The following is a 13,091-nucleotide window of genomic DNA, read 5'->3' as shown; positions in this document are numbered from 1 at the left end:
CATATACTGACCTCTGTGTGCCATATTCACTGTACTGAACTGAGACTGAATTTGTTTGCACGGCATAAATGTCACACTGATGTTGGGTTGTTGAAAAGCTGAGAAACTCGACTGGATGTGTCAAATTCACAGTATATATTTTCATCATTTGTATGTCGCTGTGATTGTTGATGTTGTCTGTGCTTGTTTTTTTCTTTCTTTTAACACAGGAGATGAGACGCCATAGATTTCCAAAGCAAATACACAAAGAATGCCAGGGATTTTTGGAAAAAGATTTAGCAGATTTTCCTTCTAAAGCTGGAGAAATTCTGATACAGCTTTGTCTTTTATGCACCGTATTGCTCGTTTACATTACACCAGACAAACAGAGTGCAGTACCAGTCCTGCTTCAGCTTTTTCAGATCCATCAGAGGTCTTGTGTACAAAGACAGTGCCGGTGACTAGTGTGGTGAGTGCTGTCACACCAGCTCTCCCTTTCACACAGACATCAGTTCAGCTCTGCAGGCTTAAAGCTGCAACAACAATGGCAGCAATCCATCTCTGTACTTTTAACAGAGGCGGATTGTGGGGTGAGGCAGGATAGCGGTGCATCAGTCCCACAATGAACAGGCTGCTTAAAAGAGGTGAAAAAGCCTAAAAGAAGAGTGAATGCTGAGCTTTATCTAACAGGAAAGACTCTCAGCTCTAATGTGATGCTCATATGGCTCCAGCTCCACTTCACTCCTACTCAAAACTCATATAACGCATCTTTAAATCATCATTAATGACAAATACACAAATAACTGATCTTTATTTGATATAAGTTTATTGAAAAAAAGGGGATGATATCAAAGCTAAAATACTGCCTCTTTGTTTACAATCAGTGAAAATACAGAGTAATACTCTAATACATCTTATGTATAGAAGAATGTGTCAGAAGCTGCCTCAAAAGAAATGAAGTCATTTCACATTGTCTTGGGTCCTAAGTAAAATACAACTTCAGTTATTTTAGTAACACACTAATGGCAAGTAATTGCGACCCTGAATATATATTTGGTCTAAACACAAGGAAAAGTGTCTTTGAAAGATATATTTGCACAGTGATAATGGTGCTGGAATACAGTTTTGTCTGATATGATTTGATCCCACAAAATATGCTCTGTACTGACAGGTTAGTGAGAGTGCATTTAACACTGCACAGGCTAAAAGTTTCCACAGGGGCCACCGGACTAATTTAACAGCACTTAACGTCTATTTAATACAACTAAATACTTATTACATTATGTGAATCTTAAGAACATAAATCATGAGTGACACAGAGGATATGTTGTTGATAGTTTCTTTAACATATTTCTTATTAGCTTAATAAAGTTAGTCCTGTTACTTAGATAATAATCACATTATAAATGAAAAAGCTGGACTTTTTCTACAGGTGGATGAAACCCTATATTTCATTAACTAATTATGGAGTGATCGTGGTTTAACACAATAATAAGATTTATCTTTGTCTATCAGTGTGTTTGGAAAATAGCCCACTTTTAGCTTATTAAGCAATGTGTTTACACAAATCAGTATAATTATATAAGATTCTTGGCCATTACAGTCACGAGAAGTGAATTACACTTACAGGACTGCTGCACCATTAGCTCCAAATTGATAAGATTATCACCATAACCTGCCATTCAGTAAGTAGACCATATAAAACAAAACACTGACAATAACAGTGACCACAAGCACTTGGACTTCCATAATGATTTTCTGGGAGAAAACAAAACAAAACAAAACAGTTTCGCGGCATGGCAGCAGTTTAGTGAAACTGAAAAGAAAGCCTGTGGGGTGCTGGGAGTGTCCAGATTGAAAGCACATGCTGGCCTCTTGGATCTAAACTCAGAGTCTTTATTCTGTTTTGGGCCCAGCAGTTCTTTTGACATATCATACATCAACTTAAGTAAAACTTAAAAAAAATCCTCAAATCATGTGGTTGATGGGGACAACTGGTGGGCTGCGCTGAATAGTTTCCTGACACGTGCAACACAGCGACAATGGCTTTTGCTTTCAATCACTGCAGGTTGGACTGAATTTGATTTAAGTCACACTTTCTGCATCTGAGACTGATAAGGAAACAATATGAACAAACTCAGAACAACATTTAGTTTGATCATAATCTATAATCTAAAGAAAATGCTAGTAATAGTAATGTATATGTGTTGCATACTGTGCATAACAGACTTTTACATATATGTGAAATATTGCATGAATCCTCAAAAATGAAGTCAGATACTGTTTCTAGCTCTTTAATGAATGACCTTCATTTAGTAGTTTCTGCCTGCTGTACATTGCATTACAAAAACAGTTTGCAAGATTATACTCAATATAAAAATAAAGCAATTATGTTAAAAAAAATGATCATAAAGTGGCTCACACGTATATAAAAACTGGTAATTAAAACTGTTCTCTTTGCCACTGTGAACATTCCCTGTGAGGCATTTATCTTTCGGCGATTTGTGACAGTTTAGTAGCTTTTCATTCCTACTAAGGACAGGTGTTGGTATATGAAAGCACTGCAGGTAACTACTTATGTTGTCAAAGTGTAAACTGTTATGAATTGTAATGACCTGCTACCTGCTTTACCTAAAAATCCATGAAATAGAAAGTTGTGATTTGTGGCTCGTGTTTCTTGATGGTGCATAAATATTTGGTCTCTCTTCACTAATATGTTCAATCAGTGAAAAAAAAAAGCTGCATTGATAAGTGTTTTATTTCTTTGTAGTCTTTATCAGTAAAGTATGGCCTTAAAATCAGCTAATAATAGCTTTCCATTTCATTTTTCACTCCCAACAACAGCGCTTTAAGCCTTAAGATCAGAACATACTGCGTTTTATTTAAAACACTGAGGGTCATAATCTTAAATCTAACATAAAATGAACACTAAAAAACTGTTATGTCAATGGCTCTGACCCTTTATACTGAACAAATAGCACCATAAGATCAGTGCGCGCTTCTTAGTAGTTTGTGTGAGCTTCCTCTCTGTTCCTGCATCAAGCTCAAAGATGATGCCAGAGCTGTGGTAGGGTGCTCTGCTGTGTTACAGTTAGCCAAAGCTTGTGGATGGTTTGCCCAACTGGCCATTCCCTGAATCTATCCCATGACCCTTTGCTCTCAGAGCAATGCCACTATCACCTCAAATCAGAACAAGCCTTCTGCATTCAGGTTTGGAAATCCCACATCCAAAAATTCCTTATTTGAGTAATATATATACATTAAAACAATGAGTAGAACAATATAAAGTCACATGAACATGACCTGGAAAAATTTTCTTTGGTGTCTGAAATTTCAACATTTCTTTTCCAAACCGCATTTGTTATAACAGAACAGGAATTGGCAACAAAGTCCCAACTGCAATTCTTCTGAGGACGTTGATGTGAATATTTTTTCCTCAGTCAGCAACTTTTATTAAAAATTAATCTGACGTGAAATGATGGTGGCATTACTCACAAAGTCTTGTACGAGAGCTAGAACTGTTCCCTTATAGCTGTGTGATGCAAGAAAATATTATATACAGGCACACAATCAGTGTTCATGTATGCAACATTCTCACACACACACACACACACACACACACACACATACTCTTTGTCACGCCATTCACTCAGTACTCAGCACATATTTTTGACATCAACGTGTGTCCGTCATTCCAAGGTGAAATTGCACTTGGTGCTAACATTTGTTGCCGGATGAGGGAGGTTGGGAAACAAGTGGAATCTTGAGGGAGTGTTGGTGCTCGGGATGGAGTGCAGGTTCTGCAAGCAGTCCAGAAAGTTGGACAGGTACATACAGCGTGTGTACATTCATCCATAGCAGGGGAGGTACAGGGGTTTGACCCGGGAATACCAGGCTGGACGGCATTCGTGACTCCCCTTGTGTTTAGTTTGTCTTGTTAGTGCGTCTTCTAGATTTCTTCACCCTGGAAGGATTCAGAAGGCAACATTCTCATAAGCACAGTATTTCTCATATATAATTTTCTTTATGCTATTTCAACTTATCATATCTTTTAGCTATTTCTGGTCTTTGTAACAGCACTTAGTGTAAAATTTGTGTTTTTAAAGGTTTTCCATTCATTACTGCCTCTCATTTTGAGCATTTCTAGAATACAATAATGAGTCTCATGCCAAGTCCTTTGTGCACTTCTGGTGATTTTCATATAAAAGATGCATGTGAGTGAAATGTAATTTTGTCCAATGAAAGAAGACAGATCAGGAAGTTTGTAAAGCCTTCTAGTGGAATATTATGTGTGCCTAATTGCAAGCATAAATCTTTCATTTCTCTGATGATTTTTATAAGTTTGTGTTTGCCACGCTTGAATTGTGGTGTCTGGGAAACATCACTTTGCAAATCCAGAGGTCGTTTGCATTGGCTAAAGGTGAACATCTGAGTTATGCAAACCTTTGGATTTACTGGATTGATCAGTTAATCATTAAGAGAATCATTAATAAATCATTTGTGTTTTTGGGGGGGGTAGGGGATGGGAGGGTGCCTACATTGGAGCTTAGAGGCTCTTTTTTAGCATCAATCATTGTGGTCTAATGTCCCATTTGTTCCCCGCTGCAAAATCTGTCATGTTAAAAGGCTAATTGATCATTAGAAATATGTGTTTCTGTAAGCGCTATGTGAGCACAGCCGAACACTGTTCTTCTGATTAAATAAGAAATATTCTTGGCTACTGCTGTGTTTCGAATGCCTGAATATAGCGTAACAATGGACAAAAAATGAAAAAGAACCAGTAACAGCGGTGTATGTAAAACCTCAACTGTCAGCCCAAAATGCCTTGTGGAAAAAGCTGAAATATGGTGGCTTTTCAGGCAGTGAGTGGAAAGTTTTGCTTGACAGTTATGATGTGCAATGCATATTCAACTCTTAACCTCTCATACTTACACCAGCTGTATTAGGATGCGTTTAGTTACATGTTAAAGAAGCGTGGTTTCAGAAATTGTGAAAGTTTCTTATATGCATTTTGGTCTTAAAGTTTTCTGTGACTGACTATTTTTGGATATGCAAAATAGGTGAAAATTCCAAATAAAGATGTAGATGTGAATCTGACCCAACCCTAAGGGGAGTCTTGGTTGACATACAGAAGCCCATGAAACATAGCAGTCTAAATATGAAAGGCTGATTTGGTGCGTATGACAGATTGTTTGCTGCTGCACCACATGCCAGCTTCAATGAACTATGACAATGACTGTATTCAGACTGCTTTAAAAAAAAATCTGCAGTCACTGAGGTCCTAAAATAATACACAATGTCTTGCAAATCCTCAGATATTCCTTTATTATTTGTTTTCACATTGTGCATTTTTAAGTGTTTCAAGAAGCAGACATGCAGCCTGGCAATAATCACCACCAGATATGTTGGGAACATTTTTTTTTTTTAATGTGAAAGACAAATATTTACTGCATAGCCCATTAAAAACTGAAACAGCTACTGCAGTTTTTACTGCAGTTTGTACTCCCATAGTGCTGCTTGCCAACAGAACAGCTTTTTTTTATAGATGTGCAATTCATGATTAGAATTATATGATTTTTTTTTACTTATTATTTTTTCTTAGGATTTAAAATTAGTCTTGGTATAATATGAGTACACTGACTTGGCTGACTTTCTCAGACATGCTTATGAGAAAAAAGGAAGCAGACAAGCCAGTGGCAGATTTATCACTGAGCTTACTTGATGCTAATTATTTCACAGATAATAACTCAGTGGCTTACATCAACCATGTCACCAATTTCAGAGACTAATTGTCAGTAGGGGAACTGAGAAACTGCCATGTTTTGAACACTTATTTGCAAGCTTTAAACTTAGTTGGAGAAGGGCACCATATTTCATTTCTGACTTTGTCAGTGATGCTCATACCATTCCTAGATAGATAGAAGGGGGTTTCTTACTTGTTAATGGCATTCTTTAAGTACTGCTGCAGCCATTTGGTCTCAGGGTTGATGCAAACCTCCCTGTTGCTCTTCAGCTTTGCACTGTGGAAGAAAAAAAAAAGTATGAATTGATTTGACTACACAGCACATTGTGCCAAAATGGTGCAACCTTGAAAACACAGCACGAGCGTCCTTTTAATACAGTGATTATTTGATGTCTTAACTTCATCTGAATGTGCAATAGGAAAGCTGTTTGCTTTAATTTATCAGTATCAGTATATACAATGTTGTCTGTGTTTTGATTGGTTGACTTTAATCCTAATTTTCTGACAACATTTGAGAATTGTTATTTGAAACCAGTACAGAATGCACGGGAGCCTTGTTGCATTATGTTTCATATGTTGTTTTTTGTTGAACTATTACGGGGTTCTTGATTTTTTTCTTTATATAAACATCTCCACCAAAAATTGATGCAGAAGAAGGTACAAATTAGCACCACAATATTAATTAGGATGCAGGAAGTGAAGCGTCTGAGGCTCAAAATTTCCTGAGAGAGGAACCCAAGAGCCCAAACTGAATGTGTCTATCTGTGCCCATGCTGGTAGCCAGCTGTCTGGAGTGACAAACAGGCAAAGAAGGAGAACCATAGAAACTATTTAAGTTAAACAACAGTTTAAAAACATTAACTTGGCCTTAATTTTACTAAATTAGTAAGTTTAAAAAAACTACCTGTATATTTCCAGAATGGGGTGTAGATGGATGGGATATGTTTTTGTTGCCACATTCTCCTGCGTTTGCTCATGCAGTATGTTTTTTTCTACACTTATCCTGGTTTCTGCATAAAAGCAGGAGTAGCAGAGATAACGTGGAATCAAAGTGTTTTAAGTCCAAACCAAACTCACAAGCAATGAATCACTTTCAAGGACATATAAGGGTTACAGCTTCAGATTCAGGCCTCCTTTGTAGCTCAGCGGCCTGCAGTGGTGTACAGTGCAGAGATTTTATCTCCTTTTTCAGCTGTGCGGTTAACTAAACTGTAACAAGACTTCTCAGGAACCTCAACAAAGCGTGGCCTGCATTTTAATGTATCCTTAAAGAAGCTCATCTAACCTCCTTCACTGGTTCTCTTCGGTGCACAGCCCTTGTGGTTGTGTGTGGTTACGTTTAACACGATGATTACCAGTCAAGTGTTGTTAGTCACTGGGATGCACGCAGCTAACATTATTGTTAGGCGCACTTCCATTGTATTAGTTATTGTTAGTGAATTACAAATTTAAATAAAACCTAAACACTCACTGGTATGGACTGTCAGGACCCACTAGAACATATATACTCCCCAAAGACGGTAAGTATATATCTTTGTCTCTGGTTAATAAATCAGTAAATATAAATTTTTTACTAATGCAAAAAAACACAAAACACCTTACAGCATCATTACAATTAAAACCAGAGGATTGGTACTTCTAACAAGTTGCCATCTTAAAAAAAATACACCAGCGTTGTTTAATGTAACAGCTATTTACAGCTAACTTGCATTTTTAACCATAATTGGAACAAAAATAGCCACTCAGTGTTTATGGTTCATCTGTTGTTGAATAAATCGTAAGTGAAATGAGGACAACATGTCAGGATGAACTCTACGAGGGCCAAGCTCAGAAACACTTCTGAAAATCTCTGCACCTCAAACAACACATCCAAGCTCAAAGCCGGAGGATTACTGCATATAACAGGCTGTCACCGTCTGCTCTGCGGAAAAAAAAAATCACAGCTCTCTGTTTCTACTCAAGGACAGCTGAGGGGGGAGGCTAATATCACAGATCACACTGTACTGTATGACTTGTAAAGCTGTCTCTGCACAGCACACTAAACATCTTTACACATAGTCTGATATAAACCTTACACGTGGGAAAGCTTTTTGATCAGACTGGTTTCATGTAAAAGTTTTAAAAGGGGCAATTTAACAATGGCATCAATAGCTTTTGCCACCACTCTTAAATCATTTGAGTATATCATTACAGAGTAGAAATTCTAGTATAATTCTATATATAAAAAAGTATATTTTTAAAATAAGTTAAGTGTTGCTTGACCCTCAACACTTTATGTAAAGTAAAATGAATGACTTTTAATACCCTTTCATTCTCCAAAATATAAAATTTTCACAGATAATTTCCCCATCAGGATCCAGCTGGCGTTGCAGGGCGGTCACAGAGTGTGTTGATGTCTGGCCTCTTAATAGAGAGTTAAGCCAGATATTTAGGAGAGGATTTGTTCTGTTGTCATTCACTGACTCTGGGTGAGTTTCAGACCTGATGGGGTGATTGGGAAGGGGGGGGGGGGGGGGGGGGGTCTTGCCCTGCTCCAAACATGTGGATGTCACACCTCTGTGGCAAAAGGTTGTGTATGAGAGTTAACAGCTCAGAGGTGTAGGACCTCACTGCTTCAGATTCTCCTCCCTCCGTCTCACTATCACACATCTCTGTAAATTAAACACACTGCTTTCGTATTCAATTTGTAAATCCCCCTTTGCTTACCCCCCCCTTCCGATATACCAACTCCCTTATTCCTCACCACATTTAGAGGCCCATGAGCAAATGGCCCCTCAACTTAAAAGAGCTGTTTAGGAGCATAAGTCTGAGCCCAAATCCCTCAGACAACATGGTAGTCAGGAGGCCAAACAGCTCAGTAACTGGACCTGTGTTTGCTTTTCCTCCTGGGGTGTCCCCCTCCCATGCACACACACTTTTTTTTGTGTTTTTTTTAGGGGTTGCCAGCTCATCCGTTCGGAAACCCTCTGTTGTTTTGATGTTTCTTCCTTCATCCTGTTGATCTGTCTGCCTGACTGGACCAACTGACAGGCTAAACCCTAACTGACTCGGCTGGAGTATCAAAAGCAGCAGGTAGTAATTACTTCACAGCAAGTTAATACCAACAGTGGTGGCCTGTGTGTGTGTGTGTGTGTGTGTGTGTGTGTCTGGCAGGCGGGGGGGGGGGATTGAGGCTAGAGTGAAGGGCTGAGGGCACACACAGTGGAGCACACAGAGGAGGAGGTTTTTTGGGGGGAAAGAGGGTGTCATGTTACTGGCTTTATTTCATGCATCTCAACAGAGATATCGGAGCAGCGCTTTGTGGGTTCCTTGTCTGAATGACTTCTTGACTCCTCTGGCAGTTTTCTGGAAGGAGGTTAGAGGGAGTTTATAGCCTGGCCACAGGACTGTGTGCCCTTTCTGACCTTTTGCCATTCGGTTACCGCTTCCAACCATCACTAGCCCCCTTCCTCTTTTTTGGTAGAAGCCCCCAGTGTTTTAGCCTTTTGGCCTTGAGGCTTCTGCCAGCCAGATTTTCTATAGCTAACAAATTCAGGATTTTTTTTTTTTTTGGTTAATGTGTTCCAGACCAGTGAAATTATACTCAACATTGCTGGGAAAGGAAAAAAAGAAAAAGTAGACGAGGGACACAAGAGGTCAACAGAAATACAAAGGTAATCACTTTGACCCTTAATTATTGCTTCCTTTGCTAAACATAAATGGCCCCCTCGAGCTCTGACCGTTAGCGCTTTCCTCTCTCTGAGTGGATTGTGTTGTTTTAAAATCAGCCCGCTCACTCAGGAAAGGCTAGAAGTATATTAACACCATACCACAGACATACCTCACACATCATCAGTGAATTACAGTTATTTCTGTTTCCTCTTGTTGATGAACGGCATTGGCTTAGATAGACCAGAAAAAATCATTTACACTTCAAAAAGTGGCCTTTTGTAAATTGTACACAAATAAAATGGGATGAAATCACTGACATGCATTTGCTATTATGATAATTTTTAAAGCCTTTTTTGTGGTCCTTTTGGCATAATTTCAGTTTAAGTGGCTGTCTCTTCATGAATACTGGGAAGAAAAAAAAACTGATGACTGACTTATTAAATTGAAATACTAAATAGTAACATGAACATCAACCTGCATTATCACCCAGCAGATTCTTGAGTTTATGCCATGCATGAGATCTGAGTCGAAATTACTGGGACGGATTTCTAGATTTTAAGAAGTTTGACTTCACTTAATATATAAAAGCAGCACCCATATGAACCTCAGCACACTGAAATCTGAAAGAATCTGCTTAAACGGGCCACACGAGTGGCAGACTCATTAAAACAGTCATCAGATAATTACACCAGGAAATGCATTTATTGAAGTCAATCACCCCTGCAACATGAAACCCCTTTACTTACATGACTTGGAAGGGGCAGTTGGGCGTGTGGAGAAACTTGAGCTCTTTGATGGAGCGCTGAGGAACAGTGTTGAGAGTGGAGCGACACCAGCAACGCTCAACCAGACTGATGGGCTTTGCTACACGCAGTGGACAAGAAAAATTGCAAATTAGCACAAAGGCCAGAAAATGCAACAAAAATCAAGAGACTGGGCTGTTAAAATGCTAAAAAGTAATCGCTGTTCCTATTCTTAAGTATTCTTTAGGATCCAAATGTCACACAGACAAAGCAGCACCTGCCTTATTTTAATATGTAAGAGCAAGAAATGCTTAACAAGCTTTTGTGAACAACAGAGAAATCAGTACACAGAGACACGTTCAGTATCGCTCATGTGCCGCTGTGCAAGGCAGTAAGATGTGGCAGACAATGGACTTCAAGATAAATAATTCTATTAACTTGTCAAAGAAAACGCCCTCAGATCATAGTGGATGAAATGAGCAGCGGCGTCTAATACTGGGTCATTCTGGTTCAAATGAGGATTCAAATACCTACATCAACTTGAATCAAAGTCCAAAATCAAACACAGCAGCTTCTAATTCATTCGGGTTGTGATTAAACGTACCTTTTGCCTCAGCGGACAAATTAAAAGCATGTTTAATCTACTGTAACAAATCTTAACAAAGCATGGGAATGTAGAAGTTTACCTGCTATTTCTCTGAACAACACGCTCATTAAAAAGAGATTAGCTCTTTCTGACCACCCTCTCTCTCTCACTCACACACGCACGCATGTGGAATTTTAGCTTTTCACTCCTGGAGCATTCAGCCCAGCCACTCTAAAGGAGAAGGGTCCTCAACATTCAAGTTCCAATATTCACCTCCTCTATGAAAGAACCCTCTGCAGCTCAGACGGCATCAGCAGCCTGTGTGGAGTACATTCTTAAAATGATTACAAATCACCCTTGTGCTTCCATGGAGGCCTGTCGGTGCCCTGAGGACTGCAGTTGCACAGTAATAACACTAAATGCTTCCTTAAAAGTTTGAAAATGAAAGAAATGATTAGGGTTGTAAAATTCTGAGGGAAAAGATGAAGAAAAACCTGCCTTACAATAAAACTTAAAAAGAAGCCAGCCTAATTCCCTTTAATTGCATCATTAGTGGGCTTTGAATGGAAATAAAATGAATTGAAAACCGAAGCTCAAAGTGTTCTTCAGAGAATTATAAAATATAACAGAGCTGAACAAAGCAAAGTGCAAAAACTCACTCTCTGCACCAGCCATGCCCTGCCTACATAAATTTCCAAATTAAAAGTCAGGTGCATCAGCCTTTTTTATTTTTTTCGGGGTTCAATATATTCGTTTTTTTTTTCATAAAGACACACCAAATGTCCTGCCACAAATGGCTAAATCCTCAGTAATACCACTGTGAGGATTCACACCCATTCAGGGTCTTTTCTCATGGGAACTAAGGGATCATTATGCAGCATGCAGCACCACGGCCAGAAGCATGTGTCCACTGCAGATTTATCCCTAATTAGAAACTAATTATAAGAATGCAGACAGAAAAGGCAAATACACACATCTACATCCAGCTCTTGAATATTCAACCTGAGCTCTTGGTGGGGCAGAAACAACAAGCTTAGGATAAATCCTGCTAGGCAACTCAACACCCCGTCTTGTTCCCCACCAAGGTTAACATGTGGGAGATAAATGTGGTGTCACTGCAGAGGCCGCACTTTACATTTAATATAAGATCTTAGCCCCCAAACTGGAAAACCTGACATGCTGTTTGTTTAAAAAGGCTGCAACAGTTTTTTGGGATTCTGAATAATATCAATATATTTTCTCTACTCACAACTTCTCTGAGCACCACAGATCAAGACCTGCAATGGATAATTATTTTTATTCAAGTTTAATTTTCTAATTCTTAGAAATAATAAATTTTGTTCTGTTTGTTTCCATAAACCCAAATACAAACAAACAAACCTTTAGAAGAGAAGATTTGGCGCTTGACCTTCACTAAAAAAAAACTCTTGTATTTAATTTACTCTCCAAGTAATTTCAGTTCTTTCTTTGTAGTTATTTAGTTGACGAATACGTCATTTTGGAAAATCAATCCACTCTGCTGCCTAATTTTCTGTCTAAAAATCCATCAAAGTATAAATAAAGCAGGTGATCCAAGAGCTGGAGTTCAACAGTCTTGCAACAAGATATTTACCATGAAGGCAACATCAATTATAAACATAAAAAAAAAAAATGTTATTAAAACCTGTTTCTTAAATAAACTTGATCCAGAAAATGCTATCGTATATAGCCAAGAAAAATCCAAATGTCAGAAGCTCCAGCATCTTAAGAATCTAAATTAAGCAAAATTAAAATGATGTCAGCAATCTTTCTGAACCATTTAAAGTCAAGTAAGGGGCTGATGTCCCTTTTCTGGACTCACCGTTGGAGGTCGGCACTTGTGTGGCCACGGCCAGCAGAGCCAGCAGTGCCAGCAGTTTGACGTCCATGGCGGTGGGCTTACGGGCTGCAGGAGGGCTGCTCTCTTTCTCTGTTACAATCCAGGACACGACTGTGGCCGCCAGCTTCGGTCTGCGCTGTGTTAAATCTTCAGACGGGAGGGAGAAAGTGAGCAGGGAGAGGGAGTCCCATTTTCTATTGAGGGAGGAGGGGACCCCCGCATGAGGGGAGACGGAGGGGAGGGCAGGGCTGGTCAGGAGAAAGAGGGAGCGGCAGCGACTCAGTAGAAGCTTCCTCGATGGTAAATGCATTGGCTGGGAGTCAAGGAGAAAGTCTTAGGGCAGTTTCCTTCCTCTAAACTAATTTCTTGCAAATTTTTCAGCCATTTTCGCTCAGCATTGCTTCATTGTGTCTATTCAATCTTCTTTGTTGTACTTTTCTTACCCTTCTTCCATTTATTCCCTTCACCTTTTCTCGCCATCTGCCACACACATGCATATAGAACACAGTACAAGCATGTTCCACTAGTCAC

The 13,091-nt window shown here is 39.1% G+C and overlaps 1 protein-coding gene across 1 annotated transcript; it reads right to left on the bottom strand.

Moving 5' to 3' along the window:
* Positions 1-783: 783 nt before the first annotated feature.
* cxcl12b (chemokine (C-X-C motif) ligand 12b (stromal cell-derived factor 1)) lies at positions 784-12,710 on the bottom strand. The gene is made up of 4 exons (XM_030734701.1): positions 12,543-12,710; positions 10,120-10,237; positions 5,916-5,999; positions 784-3,943 (listed from the first exon to the last, which is right to left on the bottom strand). The coding sequence occupies exons 1-4, from the start codon at positions 12,607-12,609 to the stop codon at positions 3,904-3,906; spliced, it is 309 nt and encodes a 102-aa protein (XP_030590561.1). The 5' UTR covers positions 12,610-12,710; the 3' UTR covers positions 784-3,903.
* Positions 12,711-13,091: the final 381 nt, after the last annotated feature.

The sequence above is a fragment of the Archocentrus centrarchus genome, chromosome 1 (assembly GCF_007364275.1).
Source record: "Archocentrus centrarchus isolate MPI-CPG fArcCen1 chromosome 1, fArcCen1, whole genome shotgun sequence".
NCBI lineage: Eukaryota > Metazoa > Chordata > Actinopteri > Cichliformes > Cichlidae > Archocentrus > Archocentrus centrarchus.
This window is presented reverse-complemented; position numbering and strand designations above follow the sequence as displayed.